Source organism: Crinia signifera, chromosome 1, assembly GCF_055691185.1.
Source record: "Crinia signifera chromosome 1, ASM5569118v1, whole genome shotgun sequence".
Classification (NCBI taxonomy): domain Eukaryota; kingdom Metazoa; phylum Chordata; class Amphibia; order Anura; family Myobatrachidae; genus Crinia; species Crinia signifera.
Window position 1 is genome coordinate 373,695,045 of NC_139217.1, and position 17,840 is coordinate 373,712,884.

The following is a 17,840-nucleotide window of genomic DNA, read 5'->3' on the forward strand; positions in this document are numbered from 1 at the left end:
ATGGCAATATGAACCGGTAAAAAAGAAGGGTTCTTACCAGTTCATTGCCGTGTTGCTTTGCGGTGTGAACGGGTTAATAAGGTTGAGAGACCCATTTCCCGTTCACAACAATGGAGGAGGCAGTGCTTGGAGCAGCGCCAGCACTAAGCATTGCCTCCTCCACCTCCCCCGATGATGCTCTGCCACGCCCCTGGGTGATGTTGAAGAACCGGCAATATTGGCAGTTCGCTGAGGGGATGTGAACAGAGCAAAATGCAGGGTTGCCCAGGGACTGAACAATTTCAAAGTCCCAGTGCGACCCTGCATTTTGCGATGTGAAAGGGGTTGAACAGGATTCACACTGCAGAGGTTCCAATCACGGACAATAATTACATAACTGACCGAAAGTAAAAAAATAAATAAGAAAAACTATATTAATTCTGTGTCACATTTGGAAGATGTTAAACTCTGAATTGCATATAATATAGGCACGATCCCACGTGGATTGCTGAAAGCTCTGGAGAGATAACTGTGGGCTGTGGTCATAGTTCCAGTGATACAGACTGTTCGGTAGGTTGTGTATGCTATCAGCCTAGCATACATATGTATGTATGTATGTATGTATGTATGTATGTATGTATACCGTATGTAGGTATGTATATATATATATATATATATATATATGTACGTACGTACATATATGTATGTATGTACGTACGTATGTATGAAGGTATGTATGTATGTATATATGTAGGTATGTATGTACGTGACAATGGTAGATCTCCGCTAAATATGTGGACTAAAAGTAGATCCCGGGACACAAAAATCTGGCCACCCCTGTCCTAACTCATATGTTGCAGACTGTATTTGAAAAATTGTTTATCACTCTCCACTTCATCAATTGTTGAAGCTTAGTGCAACTTGCCGAATGTGCGCACACACAAAGGCTCTGTTGCTATGGAGATGCATGTATCAGAAACATCTTGGAAAGATGCTGGGTATTCCTGGGAGGTGGTTAAACAGATGGTGCTATGGGTCAGATGTATCAAGCTTCAAAAAGTGATAAAATGGAGAGTGATAAACAATCAGCTCCTATCTAATTTTTTAAACCCAGCCTGTGACAAAGCAGGTAGGAGCTGGTTGTTTATCACTCTCAATTTGATTACATTTTGAAGCTTGATACATCTGTCCCTATGTCCCATGCATAGCTGCCTACCCTCCTGCATTCTGCAGGAGACTCCCTGAAATAGCAGACATCTCCCTCTCTCCCTCATTAGTCTAGCAATCTCCCTCATTTCACCCAGCCCACATTACACTGTTACATTTTTGGGGAAATGAAGGAATGAGAGATAGATACATTTACATTGAATTCTAAGCACCATTTCCCAGCACTTTACCAAGTATAGTAGCTCTTACTAACTGCTTTGGGGCTCATCTACATTTGGATATGTAATTTTAAAAGATTCCTCTCAGCAGTGCACATCCACCCTTTAGGTGCCACATTCACATTCTCTTTTCACAATCTTTCCATATATGGAACGAGACACGCCCTTTGGGTGGAGCATGACACGCCCCCTCAATGGGGCGCTGTGGAAAATTCTACTACCGACTATAATCTCCCTGAAAATAGTTAACAAAAGTAGGCAAGTATGGTCCCATGTTATGGGACTATCACTGAAGTTTGTTTACCTACCACAACCACTCACTTTGCATTGGAGGAAATACTCAGATGGAACATTTACACCAGCAATAGTGCTCGCGGAGCTGATGGTTGTGCATACAAATGCACCAGGTAGTATCACAACCTATACAGATGCCAACATTCAAATGTATGACTGTACATCAGGGACAAAAGAGTACATTAACATGTCACAAGAGCACAAAAAAGGACACCATGTCAAAAATACATGTCACAAGTCTTGGCCATGTAAAAGTAGAGGTGCCTAATAACTTCCTCTGTGCCCTCAATATTCCCAAGTGTTTCCACAACACCTGCTCATCAATGGGCAGAACAGCAGTAAACAGATCATCCGTCCAACAATCTGACTATAAGAACACAGATGATGATAATGATGATGCTTGATTCATGACTGTGCTAACCTAAATTAGAACAGTTGGTAAGTATATGCTTACCAGTAAAATGTTAAGTTGGCCATACACTAGACCAGCTTTCATCAAACTAGGTTGTTGGATGGAATAAAGACCTGGTACTGGTTGTGAGCAAATGTAATTTGGAATTCAATAATTTGATCCCAAAATCAGGAAATAGACAAAAACGGTCGCTCGGACAGGGTACTGTAATAGAATCGGTTTGATTTAAACAATTTGAAAGTTTTTGTCCATTTTCCTTGGTTTGTGAGCAAATGACTGGAAGCTAATGCCTGAATTACAATTAACATTTGCTCTCATACAGTACCAGATTATCAGTCAGGCGCGCAGATTTTCAAATTACTCTTCAACACAGTTTTAAAGGTGTTGCAAATAATTTCACTTGGGATTCTGTGAGGAGACCTGAAAAATGTGCAATGTTGGGTGTCTTTGAGGACAGCGTTTGGGAACCACTGATGTATACCTTAAACAGAGTGGTAACATAGTTTCAGCACCTTCGTATTCATTAAAAATCAGAACGCAAATCTCTGTTCCCAATGTCCAAGGAATTCAGTGGCAGCAAAAATAGTCAGCTAATTTTCTAATTGTTATTATCTTATTTGTTAGGCACAAATAAGGTGTACTGAGCACCATATAAGAGGTAAACATGAAAATAAACAAAATACAATCATGAAATAGAAAAACAAAATATTGCTGGAAAAACATAGTGGAACGTATTGTGCCAGAAGTAGCAGGGAAGGAAAAACAGCCCTTGGCAAAAAAGGGTGTTTGGGGGGGGGGGGGGGGTACGAGTAAACTATACTAATATTTCCGCCAGGGAGAAGGATCATCCATTTCAGACAAGATTAGGACGAACTTGCATTTGACCTATTCAATGGCAGGTCCATTTTTCTGTCGGTTGTTTCGATAACGGTCATGGATTCAACAGTCCAGCGGCATTTTTAAACAATGCAGATTCATTTCAAACAAAGACAAACTTACATGAAGGGAGTTCTCATGCCCATACCACAACCTGTAGTCATGTTGCAGGGTAGGGAGGCAAGAAGGAGAAATTGTAGAACTCTCACCTGGGCTGCTCTGCTCATGGTGAAATAGCTTACCTAGTTAATCCATTCGACACTCCAAACAGCACTAATCGCTGAAGATGCCATTCAAGGTATCCAGTTAGCCATGATGTAAGAGTCATGGGACAGTGAAGTTGCCGCACTGCATGCAGACCCCACCCTATGGCCCTGAAAAGATGTGTAGAAGGAGGGATAGTGTGTAAGCTCGAACGAGCAGGGCCCTCTCTCTACTCATGTGTTTTTCTTAGAATATATCTCTGCCACTGTTATAATTGCATCAGTGTCCGCTGCTGCAATGGTCTTTTATTTACCATGTAATTTGCATTTGTGCCGTAAATCACTATTTTCTTGTTTTGTTCTTTTGCTCATCTATATATTGTCAGGCACTGCGGAACCCTTGTGGCGCCATATAAACCATAATAATATTAAATAGAGGTGCTGATAGTCTTTAATAAATGGCCTGTCTTAAGGTGAACAGTTAACTATGGGAAAAAAAAAATCAGACTTCGTGAAGACTTGCTTTGAAGACGATGAAGGAGCAGAGCAGAAGTCTTGTAGTTGGAGAAGGAGCAGAGGAAGGAGGGAGTGTGGACATAGATGAGGTTGGTGGAGGAGTAAATAAATGCTTTATTATGTAAGGATGATGTGTTTGAATTCTATAAAGGGATAGCCAGTAAAGGAGAGCGGACAATCAGACATACAACAGTGATACCATTGCCAAAACGCTCCCTGGCATGGTCAGCAGACCATGCATGTGCAGAAGCTCCGAGGAGCATTGAAGTGACCACTAATACAATCACTTCTAACATCGCAGGTTGGGACCCGTCCCTGAATGTTTTCTTTCATTCATTTAAAAAAATGCTAAATTTCTTATTGCTGCAAATGTCTAAATACTATTGATACATTTGCCCCTTAAGGAGCACATGAAAATTGAAGATAATGTGAATATAAATGTAATGTGGGGGGAATACTATTACACACATTTTCTAATACTAAATACTATTGGCAGACAGGTTGTGACTACCATTGTAGACTTACATTGCCCAGCTCATGGTCAGCCAAGGTCCTGTCTGACTTGGTCTGTTTAATTACCCGTGTATGTGTGTGCTCTCTCCGGGTGCTCCAGTTTTGACCCACATTCCAAAAACATAATTGTACGTATACATCTTGATTATTCACCAGTCCCATCTTATAAATCCAGCAAATGACGGATTCAGTTGGTAATTAGGTGGCGGTGAATGAATCACGTCACCATGATCTAGCTCCTGGTTGTGTAATATGGAAAATAAAGGCTCAGAGCACCACTGAGAGTCAGGGTACGAGCAGTGTTTCTCAGTTTTGCGGTGTACTCTGAGGGGTAAATTTACTAAAGCTTCTAAAAATGAAAAGAGGTGACATTGCCCATAACAACCAACAGGATTATGTCTAACATTTCTGTATCACAGTGATTCTCAAACTCTGTCCTCAGGACCCCACACAGTTCACGTTTTCCAGGTCACCCGACAGGTGTGCGCTCATCACTGACTGATACATTTGAAAAGATCCACATGTGGAGCTAACTGAGGAGACCGGCAAAACATGCACTGTGTGTGGGTCCTGAGGAGCCAGTTTGAGAACCTGTGCTCTATTGCATCCCATAAAATCATAGACAGAATAGGATTGGTTGCTATGGGCATCACAACCTCATTCAACATGCATCTGTAATTGTAAGTTTGCGAGCAGGGCCCTCCTACCTCTTTGACTGTTTGTTACTACCCAGTTTGTTTTATCACTGTTTCCTATTGTAAAGTGCAATGAAATTTACTGCGCTATATAAGAAACTGTAAATAAACCTGTAAGAAATGCCCAATGTATCATTTCACATACACTACATCGCTATTATGAATGGCATCTTCAGTTTAGTTTAGGGGTGTCCAGACTTGAATCCTTACCTTGAATGGAGGATCGCATTTTCTTCTCACAGGATTAAGTAACGTTAAGGGTTTCTTGCCAAGTAAACCTATAACATGGGTTACTCAAACACTGCCCTGAGGACCACAAATACTTCATAATTTCCAGGTCTCCTCACAGAATCACAAGTGAAAAAATTACCTCCATCTGTGGATCTTCTAAAATGTGTCCATGAGTAATAAATACACTTGCACACTTGCTAGGTGACCTGGAAATCATGAACAATTTGAGAACCACTGCCTTTTTTCTGAGCAAAACTAAAATAAAAATATTTTTAAATTCTTGTTGATTAATTTTTATCATTAATCCCAGCGGTTGCTCCTACCTTATGATAGGAGGGGAGCTGCCGTTGTCCGCGATGCAGGCTCCCCCGCAGCCGCGCCCTCTCCTTGTCCCCGCCACTGCTGCTCCCTCAGGTCTTTGCTGCCACCACCGCTGCCTCAGAGTTCCTAGAGCTTGTATAGTGATCAGAGGCAGGGCCGGCACCACCACTAGGCAGCATTAGGCATTTGCCTAGGGTGCCGACCGGTACTGTGCAGCAGAGGAGGGCAGCAGCGGCAAAGAAGAAGAAAGGAGCTGTGAGCAGGCATACCTGCCGGAGGTGGCCAGATCACACCCCAAAGTGGAGGGCATCGGCGGCAGCCACATCCCCCCATACACCCCCCCTGTGGAGCGTGTTAGTGTCTGATCTCAGCCACTGGGACCAGTGCCCATCTCTGTGCTACGCATGCGGCCAGCTTCTATCAGCTGCTTCTGCAACAGGCCATAGAAGTGAAATCATGGTCCTGGTGCCTGTACAATGCAGACAACAGGCTTTGGAACTGGCACATGCGCATACCCCTGGTTCTATCGGCTGCTTCATCTGCAGACCAAACAGCAGTGCCCACTTGATAAAGGCACAATGTGTCACCTCTACACCACATGTAATGCCCAAATTAATTTGTTAAGAGCAGTATAACATTCAGAATACGCCACCCATCAGTCTCAAAAGAATATGGCACACACACCAGTGCTCTAAATTCCTGTCACACAGTAGTGCCTCCATTTAATATGCCTCAGTGTCCCCAATAAAGACTATGGCACAAATCTGTGCCCAAAATTCATATGCCTCAATTTATAAACCACACAACAGTTGTAAAGGTATTAAGCATACTTGGATGGCAACGGAGGTTTGTAAGCGGATGCACAGCGATGGACTGTCTTATAACCACATTATGGGAGACAATATTCAGACGATGGCTGTTGTACATTTTAATGGTGAGACTGATAGTTGCATATAAAAACATACCAATCGGTATGTGAGTCTAGCATTGCAGTCTTTGTACATTCAGTCACAAGCTCCATTTGCAAAAAATTGCAGATATGTTACTGGCAATAGATGCAGAGCTACATCTGACTACACCACAGGTTCTCAAAGTCGGTCCTCAGAACCCCACACAGTGCATGTTCTGCAGGTCTCCTCACAGAATCAAGTGAAATAATTGGCTCCACCTGTAGATTTTTTTGAAATGTGTCAGTCAGTAATGAGTGCACCTGTTGGGTGACCTGGAAAACATGAACTGTGTGGGGTCTTGAGGACAGAGTTTGAGAAACACTGCTCTACGCAGCACAGACAGGGGCTCAATTCCAAAGTGCTACTCATCTCTGTATTTGTGATGTACATAAATGTACAACTTACCATTATCCTGGCACTATTGTTCACAATCATAAAATACATGTTACTATGGAAACAGACAAACAGGTTTTTGTGATTTTTATTTATTTTTCTAAGATGCAGCTGTTGCCTTTCAAAAAGAGGTCTACAGATTTTTTGACAAATTATACCTGTACTTTTATATTACACAAAATATTAGCAAATTAGCTAAAATTAATCCAGCTTTAAATAGCCATTACAAATTCATCCATGGAGAGCCAGGTACAGAATTCTCAATATAAGAAAACCCACTTAAGAACAAACATATTACATGGACAATAAATATGTACTGGATATTAATACATTATATTGATAGAAAGTTTTTGTTGCTCTTAATAACTTTTTAAACCTTTATTTTGCGAGAATATGTATATTTACATCATCCATTCCTTTACTATACACTAATGCAACAACCAATTCATATACATATTCAAATAAATTTCCTGGTCAATCTAATTTATTATTAACTTAGTAACATTCTATAAACAAATTTGTACAATATAAGGTGTCAAGAAAAGTTATTTTACGAATATTCATATTTCAATTTTGATCCAAGTGGAAGGAGGGGATAAATTATTCCAGAAAAATAGAAGAAACATTGAAAGAGAAATACCGCACTAGTTTATATTATGTAAAGAATGATCAGGAGATAAAAAATCCAATGATCAATTACAAATGTAAAAATTGTAATCGGAGATATGGTTTGTGACGCATCTAGGGTTTAGGAGGACGTCCGAGATACAAACAGAACTAAGGCTTTCGGACAACAGAAAAATGAGAAACGGCTCACAACTTGTTAGAGGTCTAAAGATTTTAAGTCTACAGGTGGTCAGTGTTCAAACTGCCCAGCTGAGAACAGTCAGCAGCAGGTTATTAAAAATAAGATGTCACGCTGTACCATAGTCTGGTAAAGGGGACAATAAAAAGGGATAAAACAATACAAGTTTCTTTTCAGATCTTGAATGGGCAGCATTCATTTGACCCATAGATGTACTTGAGTTGAGTTTTCATACATGATGGTTAAATATTATATATATTTTTTTGTTAAATATCTCAGTCAAGTAAAACAGAGTGGCTGGCAGCAATACTCAGATTTGTATAGGTAGCTCTACTGAGAGTGAATACCAAATAAAACATGGATAATACATTATATTTTTACACTGTATAATTCATACTATCAATACTGTTAAAAAAAACCTGTAGTTCGTATGTCTTTCATCTGGTGCATAGATGTGTCAGCAGAATGTTACCATTACATCCTACACCACTGAATTCCGGTTTTGATACACCAGGTATGTCAGACAGATATATTTCCTGTGGACACTTTTCTTAACAGCATTGATTTTCATTGGTTTAGATTTTATGTGCAACTGTAAGCATTTATATCATTGGTTAAACCTGTATTTTTCTTCTACTTCCTCACCACATTTTCTGTAGGTGAAAAATAAAATGAAAGCCTGATATGTCAATTACATCCAGTGTCATGGGCAGAAGGCATTTAAATGTACAAATGTAAATACAGTAGTGCAAATATAGAACATAAGAATAACATACATGTACTGACATCTGGTGACTTTTTTTAAAACAGAGGCGAAGATTATATGAGGTTTCACTCCCTAGATCCAATCAGTTTGCAAGCCCTTATAATGGTATGACGACGCAAAGCTGAGCACAGAATTCATTGGTTTACAGCAACAGCCCCAAGTTTAGCCAACGCAGGGAAACCATATGCATTGCAAATAAAGTAGTAAATGTTTGCAGAGTGTTTCTGGAAGCATGTGCAAGTGAATGCTGGTGTGGATGATATCTCCAACATGGAGACCATCAGGTACTGTAGACACTTTATATTAAAAGGTTTCATCATCATTGCAGCTGTTTGTCCAGTGTCCAAATACCTCACAGATGTCACAATATGGTCGTTCCTCTTTTCTGTTGCCATGGAAGTTGGAATGAGGTAAGTCAGGCAACTGGGACTGTGTTGGACAGTCTTCTGTGTCGTGGAGATCAAAACAGTCACAGATATCGCAGAATAGACGAGGGGGCACTTTTTTCTTGGCTTGAGTACCATTTAAACTGAAATACAGAGGGAGTAGTTAGATTTAGGCACTACACATGGAAAATGCAGCTTGATCTGTTTTTGTCACATTGGGCGACTAAAAAAAAAATTCAGCATTGCTCCTCATTGTGAGCAGATGGCACATCTTTACCAGGCTGTGGTATAGCGACAATATCTAGGTGGATCCTAAAAGGTCAAAATGCACAAGGTCCAAACTGGATAATAGTCAATACTAGTTCCGACCTTTCCATGTGTCATGTCGATCTATTGCTTGTGGCAATCTTTTGACCATGATTATCTTATTATTGTCAACCTATTAACTGTTGACCCACACACTGTGTCAGCCTTACGGATACAAAGTTCACAATAGCATTTTACTACAGAATTGTTCATCATCATCATCTAAAAAGCTTGGCAAAGTGTAAAGAGACAATATATTTGGTATGAATTTACACCATTTATTGTTTTTTTTTTCCCTATATGCAGGGTTGATTAGGTTGATCATATGCAATGTACACTAAATACTGAATAAACAGTATTTTAAAAAACACATTCAGTATGTATCAAAGGTATTGACATTTAAATACAGGTTACTTAAAAAGCTATTTTAAAAACTAAAGTGAATAATCAGTTTGCAGGCTAGTATATATTACTATATCCCAGCTCTTGTTGTAAATAGCAATATTTAATAATGTATACATAGACTTTTATTTGCATTGCAAGTAATACCTGTCATAATTCTCCATTTCGTCCACATTGTTGACATTAAGTGATGCCTCAACCATTTTGTCAATCTTTTCTTTTAAATCTTCATTTTTTCTTTGAAGATCAATTATGACTGAATTGAGAAAATCGATCTAGAAAAAAGGAAGGAAAAGCATAAAAAACAAACAATCATGCTCTGGCTCTATCTGAACACTGATTTTAATTTTTTTTTGCCATCTTGAATCATAGATCATCATTGTTATATAGATATTATTTATTAAATCATTTTAGCATGCAGGAACACAAAATATCACACAAACAAAAAAAGGAGGACAACTGCTCCTGTGTATGCTTTGGTGATCAGAGGGCACTCTCAGATTTGTATTTTGATTCAGAGAGCCAACATTCTTTTGATTTATGTGTTGATACAGTGCTATTGCCCTGAATTATTGTTGCAGCTACTAGTCTTTTGTAGCAAAGTTTAAGCGGGATACACACTGGAGCGATATTGGCCCAATGTGTCTTAACCGGCCATCTATCGGAACAAATTGGGCATATTGCTCAGTGTGAATGCCAAGTATGTGCACTCCTACAGTCACTAGGGACGCCATCAGGATTGATGAGCTACACATCAAAGTTAACAGTATCGCTATTGCTCTGTAGTATGCTAATGAAGGACCTACATGATTGTTTCATCTTACATCAACATCTTTCCAATGTGTACACACAGAATCTGGGCTACTATGAACACCCCCCCCCCCCCCTTGCTTTTTTTCGGTACTTGTGTATTATCTGGGCGCCCGATTTTTTCATCACACGTTAAAAAAAATCGCTTTGCATCGCATACAATCATATCGCATGCAATGCGACGCGATTGGACCCGATTTTTAATCGCACAGGCACTCAGATGCCCGATTCCTATGTTAAATGCCCCCCCAGACCGATTTTTGATTGTACACCCACCCTGATGGGTGATTACTATGTTAAATGGCCCCCCATTGTTAACGCCACCCCACTATCAACGCGTGGCGAGCCCGGTGAGCCCGCGAGGGGCGGCGGTACGCGTCCTCCGACCTTTTCATACCCCCACTATCTACGTCGGGGTGGAGTTGATTATATATAGTGTGGCGAGCGTAGCAAGCCACCGAGCCCGAAGCATGGCGAGTGCAGCGAGCCCCACGAGGGGACGCGGAATACATGTGAAGTAATACGCGTCCGCTCGCCACACTTCGGGCTCAGTGGCTCGCCACACTATATATCCTCAACTCCACGCCGACGTGGATAGTGGGAGTATGAAAAGGTCGGAGGACGTGTACCGCTGCGCTCGCCACGCTTCGGTTGGCGTTGATACTGGGGTGGCGTTAACAATGGGGGGGGGGGGGGCGCATTTCACATAGTAATCACCAATCAGGGTGGGTGTACAAATCAAAAATCGGGTCTGGGGGTGCATTTAACATTGTAATCAGGCATCAGGGTGCCTGTACAATGTTATAGTAGTTAAGGCATGCGTTGCGATATTAAAATTGTACACTCCTTCCGGGAAAGGCTCAAAATGAGGTACAATCGCATCTCATCGCATGCCTTAAGTAGTGGCGTGCGATACGATATATCAGGCGCCCAGATAATACACCTTTTTTTCTGTCTGTGGGGACAATGAATCAATAGGTTTTATTTTCCTGTGGGAGCCTGTGAGTGTTTGTGTGCTTTCATATGGCCGGGGGGAGCAAACCGGCCATCGAGATCTACCACCAGTGCACGTTTTCCAGCCCAGTAGTTGCACAGGAGTAGTCAGTACTATGACATTTTCAAACATGTGCTGCAATCATTTCTAACTGCCAGATTCTACAGATCCACAGGAGGTCTGGAAAACATTCAAAGTTGGTAGATGTTAAGGACTGGTTTGAGCACACCTGCCCCACACAAAAGCACACAAACACTCACAGGCTCCCACATGAAAAAATTATTAATTTCCCCCACATCCAGGAAAAAAAAAATATATCAAACATTGTTTCCCCATTCAGAAGATGTTATAGATAGCTGCAGATCTAATCACAGTAGACCAGCCTCCAGTCACTCCAAAAAATCCAGCCCCATCACCTTTCATTGCAACCTAATGCCGACAGAGGCGATGTGTTGTGACGTGACCTATGAAGTCATGCTGCTGTTTCGCCGAATGTATGTGCATTCCCAGCTTGGGTTCCACATTGATAGTTTAGCGCTGGCTGGGCCAGGCTACTAGGTGAGCTGCACCATGGGCAAGGGTCCATTCAGCACAGCGCCCTCTGAAGTTTTCAGCACCTGGATCTTGTGCTCTAGCAGGATTGCCCTCCTTACACCCCTGCATATATTACAGCCCCCTGCATCTTTTACAGCCATGTGTCTTGGCATCAAAGTTAGTAAACATTACCATAAGATGAACTTTAAACACCATTCTCAAATCAGTTTTCTGTCAATGAATATATAAACAACACAATATTTACATGTATAATTTGCTGATAAATGTATACCTGACTTTCCAAGGACGTGCTATCTTCCTGGTACTGGCTGCTGAAGGATGCATCACCTAAGTTAAATGTAAAGTGAAAATTAAAAAATGCCTACACAACAAGTCAAAGTGTCATGGGATCTACTTATACATAGAAAAAAATTATATTATGGAGAATTTACAAACCACTTAACCATATATAACATGGGGAAGATCCATGTGAAAAGAAGAAATATTCTATCAGTTATGGGATTTATTATATTATTCAGCTTTCCACACAGACTGCACAGAGGTACTAAACTGTGTCATCTAAATATCTTGGGTAAAAATTGCTATGGAAATGGGTTTTATTTATATATTTTATTTCTTCTATTCAAAAGGTTCCTTCTTGATGGTTGCTTATACCCATTCTTATCCAATACAGTATATAATGTATAAACAAAATGAACCTAATAAACTTCATGATTCAATTCAAATATAAATATATTCATAAAAGTAATTTTATTGCTTTGTCCTGTAAAATGGATTTGGGGTAAAAATGAATCCATATTAATGGAAGAGCACAATGACTGTGCTACGTACCTGATGAGTTTGATAAGTTGATAAGCTGCGCCTTGTTCTCCTTCAGTTCCTTCTCCAAATTTTGTACCTTTTGCTCCAACTTGAGTTTTTCAGACTCCAGTGACTTCACTGCCAGCTGTAACGTTCTTGCAGACTCATTTTCACCCCGCAATAATGTAACCTAGCAAAACGATCAAAATAATTATTGTTTGGAATAACGCAAATTTGTTTCCCTTGTATATGAAAATGCTGCATGGATGCACAGGAGAAGGTAGCTCTTGTAGCACTCTCTATAAAAGCTCAATGTGTGGAGGCATTCCCAAGCTGTATGGCATTGCCTTAGTCCAGGGGTAGCCAACTCCAGTCCTCAAGAGCTACCAACAGTTCACATTTTCCAGAGCACCTAGCTTGTGCACAGGGGCACTCATTACTCACTAACACATTTTAAAAGATCCACATTTGGAGCTAAGTACTTCACTTGTGTGAGGAGATCTGGAAAACATTAACTGTTGGTAGCTTTCGAGGACTGGAGATGGCTACGCCAGCCTTAGGGGGGTATTCAATGTCTGTCGAGGTGTGCGGGTTGTCGAGCTTGATGGATAGCTCGACCGATTTTGGGTATTATTTATGAGCTCGCATATTCAATGTGGTTTATTTCTTGCCTGGGGGTTTTTTTTCTTTCGTTTTGCTCCCCAGTCGAGAAAGAGTTTTCTCCCCTAGTCGAGCAAACCGCACAGATTGTTAGCTCGACTTTAGGTCCACTCTATTCAATGTTTGCATTTTTTCCCCTGCTCGCTGGGGCTCGGGCATGTGTATACCCGACTACATCTGTTGGCGTACTGCAGCCGGCACCTGTCAAACTATAGACAGGCAGCGGCACCGTCAGTGAGCTCGGCACACCCACAGCTAGCACAGCGGAGCCCAGAGTGAAATAAACGTTGAGCTGCTGCTGTCAGCGTCACCCAGGGGAAAGCAGGTGCTGGAACTTCCTGGAGTTGTAACCCTCCCGCATTTAGCGGGAGGCACCATGGTTTTACACAAGCCTCCTGCTGCCCCGCTAACCCAGCTTACCCTCCCGGGCATTGATGGTTAATTACCTGAAAATCCGGACCGCGCATCTGCTAGTCCAGATAATCGGTGCCCGGGGCATAGGACGCATCATGATTAGATGTCGTTGTAGTCCTACATCCAAAAGCCAGTCAACGCGGGTTTATGAGCCGGTGGCCGCTCTGTTGCAGCACAGGACAGTGCTGGGAGAGGGCTGCAGAGCTTGCTCAATGTACTGAGAGCTCTGCACAGCACTGATGCAGCGGACTACCGTTCTCCTTCTTCGCTATCTACTGCTGCACCATCTGTCACACTGACAGGCAGTAGGTTAGCAGCAGTGTGAGTGACAGTGACCACGGAGGTTCACTTTCACTGCGTAGTGTTACAGCAGGACATGTCCCCGCCTCCTCCCACAGGCTCCGCCCCTTTAGCAGCCAGAATACAGGATGGGACAGGCGAGGCGGGAAACGACGGGGAGACGAACGCCCACAGCTCGCACCAATGGGCTAATCTCGACGGGCGGGGACTCGCGTGATTGGCACATTGAATAGCCGTGACCTCGCAAGGTCGAGTAAAAAAAAAAAAGGCAAGCAGAACGAGAAAAGAAAAAAAAATATTTTTGAAAAAGCTCGACACACATTGAATACCCCCCTTAGTCAATGCTAAAATTACCCCTGGGACAGATCACAAAGCTGTCTGAAGCAAAAAGAGAATGTAATTGTGTCTCAAATTTCAAAAGAACTCCCCGATCATGTGCCCATTTCATTATCCACTTATTTGGGCACAGCATTTTGGTTACTGACACCCGGGCACAGCACAGCATTTCGGTTACTGACAACCCATTTGTACGTGCTTCACAGATCTATTGGTAACAAGGTTTATATGGATGGCTGTATCCTAAATAACAAACAGCAAAAGTGAGAATATTAAGCAGTTCAACCACTCTTTAGCTGACACCGTAGCATCCCATGCGGCCGTGTCATCCTAATGTGTCCCCAGTCAGTTAAGGAAGATCAGAATGATCTCCTCCTGCTGCAGGCTCCCAGAAGTGATGCAGCATTGATCTTGCTCCCCAGTAAGCTGTGCACTCATGTCAAACTGACAAGGGAGGAGAAATGAGCCAGAGGAGAAGTGGCCCATGGCAACCAATCAGCACTGAACTAACATATACAATTATACAGAGCAGCTTGTTGGTTGCCATGAGCCACTTCTCTTTTGGCTCACTTCTCCTCAATTATAACTGCTTCGTACATCTACCCCAGAGTGCACTATAACAAAAAAGTATGAGGAGGGATAAAGTCTCCAGCCCCCAAAAAATAAATGGCCAGTTAAGGGGTTTACTGACAATGTAATAATAATAATAATAATAATAATAATAATAATAATAATAATTTTGTTTATATAGTGCTCTTTCTCCAATAGGACTCAAGGAGCTTATTATTTTGAACCTGGTATAGTTCAAATGTTGGACATTTCTTTCATCACAGCCTGCAAATTTGGATATGAGAAAAGAAGAGATGACTGATGAGTATATACACCTTAATCTGTGTGCATATTAGAGGACACTGCAAACAATAACTTGTCCTCAACCAATTATTTTGAAAACGATATAATGCATACACATAAAAAATTATATGTGAAGGACATCGCTAACAACGAACGGAAGTGCAAACATTAACTATATAGTGCGTACAGTACATTGGATTATATGCACGAAAATGGCGTTATGACTGGTTGTTATCATGAATACTGATAAAATATTGTCTAATGTATACGCAGCTAAAGACTGCTTTATGTGATAAAATGCTTGTCTTGTTGGACTACACAGTCTTTGATGAACAATCTAACAGCCAGAAAAAAAAAACACTAGCAAGAAATGATCAACACAATATACTTAACACACACATGGATTACTAACCTTCAGATTCATAGTTAGCACTTGTTGCAAGCAGCTTAAATATTAATACTAGGTCACTCTTTATATATGTGCATCCTTCTCCATGCAACAGCTAAAATAACCCTAAAATAAATGTACCATGGAATGTAATTGATGCTTATGCCACATAGTGCTGGAGATGACCGTTTCCAATTCATTGGCAGAAGAAAAAGCTATTGTGTCCGCATCATCTCAGCTGTGCTGACAGCCTCACAGTGATCACTTATTCCAAAATGACTTAATATCTAACTAGTTCTATTCACGGAAATCAAGCCAATCAGAAGCTAAATGGTTGAAATATTTAATGCTACCTTACCTAACTGATGCTGAAACCATTTGACATGTGCTAGGATGAAACAAGCACTTCATTTAAATGACGTTGGATAGCAGTTATTTTTAATTTTTTACATTATTTATTTATTAAGTTTCTTATATAGCGCATACATATTCCGCAGTGCTTTACAGTGTATAGTTAAACTTTCACATCAGTCCCTGCCCCAGTGGAGCTTACAAACTATATTCCTTACCACATGTACACACGCACACACACAGACATTCTAGGTTTATTTATTTTTTTGTTGGAAGCCAATTCAGCTACCAGTATATTTTTTAAATGTGGGAGGAAACCCACGCAAACACGGGGAGAATATACAAACTCAGCACAGTTAGGGCTATGGTGGGGTATTGAACCCATGACCTCAGTGCTATGAGGCAGTAATGCTAACCATTACACCAGTAAAGTGTAATCTGTAAAAATAAATCATTCCAAAAGGGCTGTGGCAGAAGGAACCTACTGAATTAAATAACTTCTAGCAGCTCCTAGGCAACAGTTTTCAGCATAAAATTAACATTAACACTATAGTAAAGGAATATGCATTATTTCAAGTCGCATACAATTTTGTGTGCTGCAATTCATCATTTTTCAGTCCTTAAAATGACATTCTAAACCATTTGCACGCATGATAAACATTGGTTGCTAGGACAATAATCATAGAATGAAAAATATTATAACCTGCAATCTATAAATCTCTAGCTCTAAACAGAAAAGTAATACACCCACGCTTGGCATTACCTATATTTGCATTGCACCAGTTGCATATATATGTACAGATGTGTCCACATAAATCTATCTTCCTCACATGTTCAACATCTCTTCGTGGCATAACTGTAGTGCTGAGCGTCTTATCATGCTACTTTTTATATTCCTTGTGTAGTTTCACGGCGGCACTGCCCGCGGATCACATCGTATGCAAATGGCATGTGATTTACATACGATGCGATTTAGCACACCCTGACTATCCACGTCAGCCCGAAGTGTGTCGAGCGCAGCGAGCCCTGCAATGGGATGCAGTATGCATCCTCCGGACCTGTTCATACCCCCCCTATACACATCAGCATGGAGTGTGGTGAGTGCAGGGAGTCCCGTGAGGGGACGCGGAAAACAAGCCCAAAGATTGGCAAGCGGACGCGGATTACTTTGACGTGTATTCTGCGTCCGCTCACCACACTTTATAAAATCAATAAAATAAAATATGCCGCATAATCAGAAGAGTGTGCTTTTGCATCTTATTCACAAAGTGAGACAAATATCTCATTTTATGTGAAAAAAAGATGGCTGACGCTAATGTAGTTGCCTGGGACCAGTCCCCCGATGATGCCAAGCATCTCCCAGAAATCCACAAAATATTAACTATTGGTGTACTAGAGCATTGGAGCTGCTATAAAGTCTTAATCACTATAATTAGTATAGCATCTTCAAGCCAAAAAGTAAGTAAACTGGATGGGAAACATTTATTCAGAAACACCATTTCATTCTATATGGCTCGTACCTCCTTTCTCAGTCTTTCCAGTTCTCTGTCCTTCTCAGTGATCAAGGCACTGGAACTTGTGAGAGATTTCTGTAGAGACGTCTTCTCTTCACCAAATTCAGTCTTTAGAATATGTTCTCTGCATAGAGAAAAAGTCAGAAACCAAACAAGACAAATAACTAGAGTATGTGTGCAATAGTTATATGTAGTTAATTCTATGCGGTTCCATCGGGATAGTAACCAGCTCCGACTGAGCACAGTATTAAAGCAGATGGGGCTCCTCAAAATTTCAAACAAACTCTAAAAAGACAACACAAATGGTGTCCTAACACAGAGAAACATCTAATATTACAGACAATGTGTAAAATCAAGGCATTCAGCATATTACTTGCACTATTTTAAAGTGTTCAGGGTGCTGATCAGTGTGGAGGGGAACTTTCAAATTTA

The 17,840-nt window shown here is 41.0% G+C and overlaps 1 protein-coding gene across 10 annotated transcripts in view; it reads right to left on the reverse strand.

Annotated features, from left to right (window-relative positions):
• Positions 1 to 6,840: 6,840 nt before the first annotated feature.
• Positions 6,841 to 17,840, reverse strand: part of CLIP1 (CAP-Gly domain containing linker protein 1) — a 99,984-nt gene continuing 88,984 nt past the window's right edge. For all 10 annotated transcript variants that reach the window (XM_083151332.1, XM_083151335.1, XM_083151330.1 and 7 more), the window contains 5 exons: positions 17,415 to 17,532; positions 12,624 to 12,783; positions 12,064 to 12,119; positions 9,581 to 9,708; positions 6,841 to 8,868 (listed from right to left, as the gene is read on the reverse strand). In XM_083151332.1, coding sequence (XP_083007458.1) covers positions 8,643 to 8,868; positions 9,581 to 9,708; positions 12,064 to 12,119; positions 12,624 to 12,783; positions 17,415 to 17,532 — 688 coding nt within the window. In that variant the 3' untranslated portion in view covers positions 6,841 to 8,642. The remainder of the gene's footprint in view (positions 8,869 to 9,580; positions 9,709 to 12,063; positions 12,120 to 12,623; positions 12,784 to 17,414; positions 17,533 to 17,840) is intronic.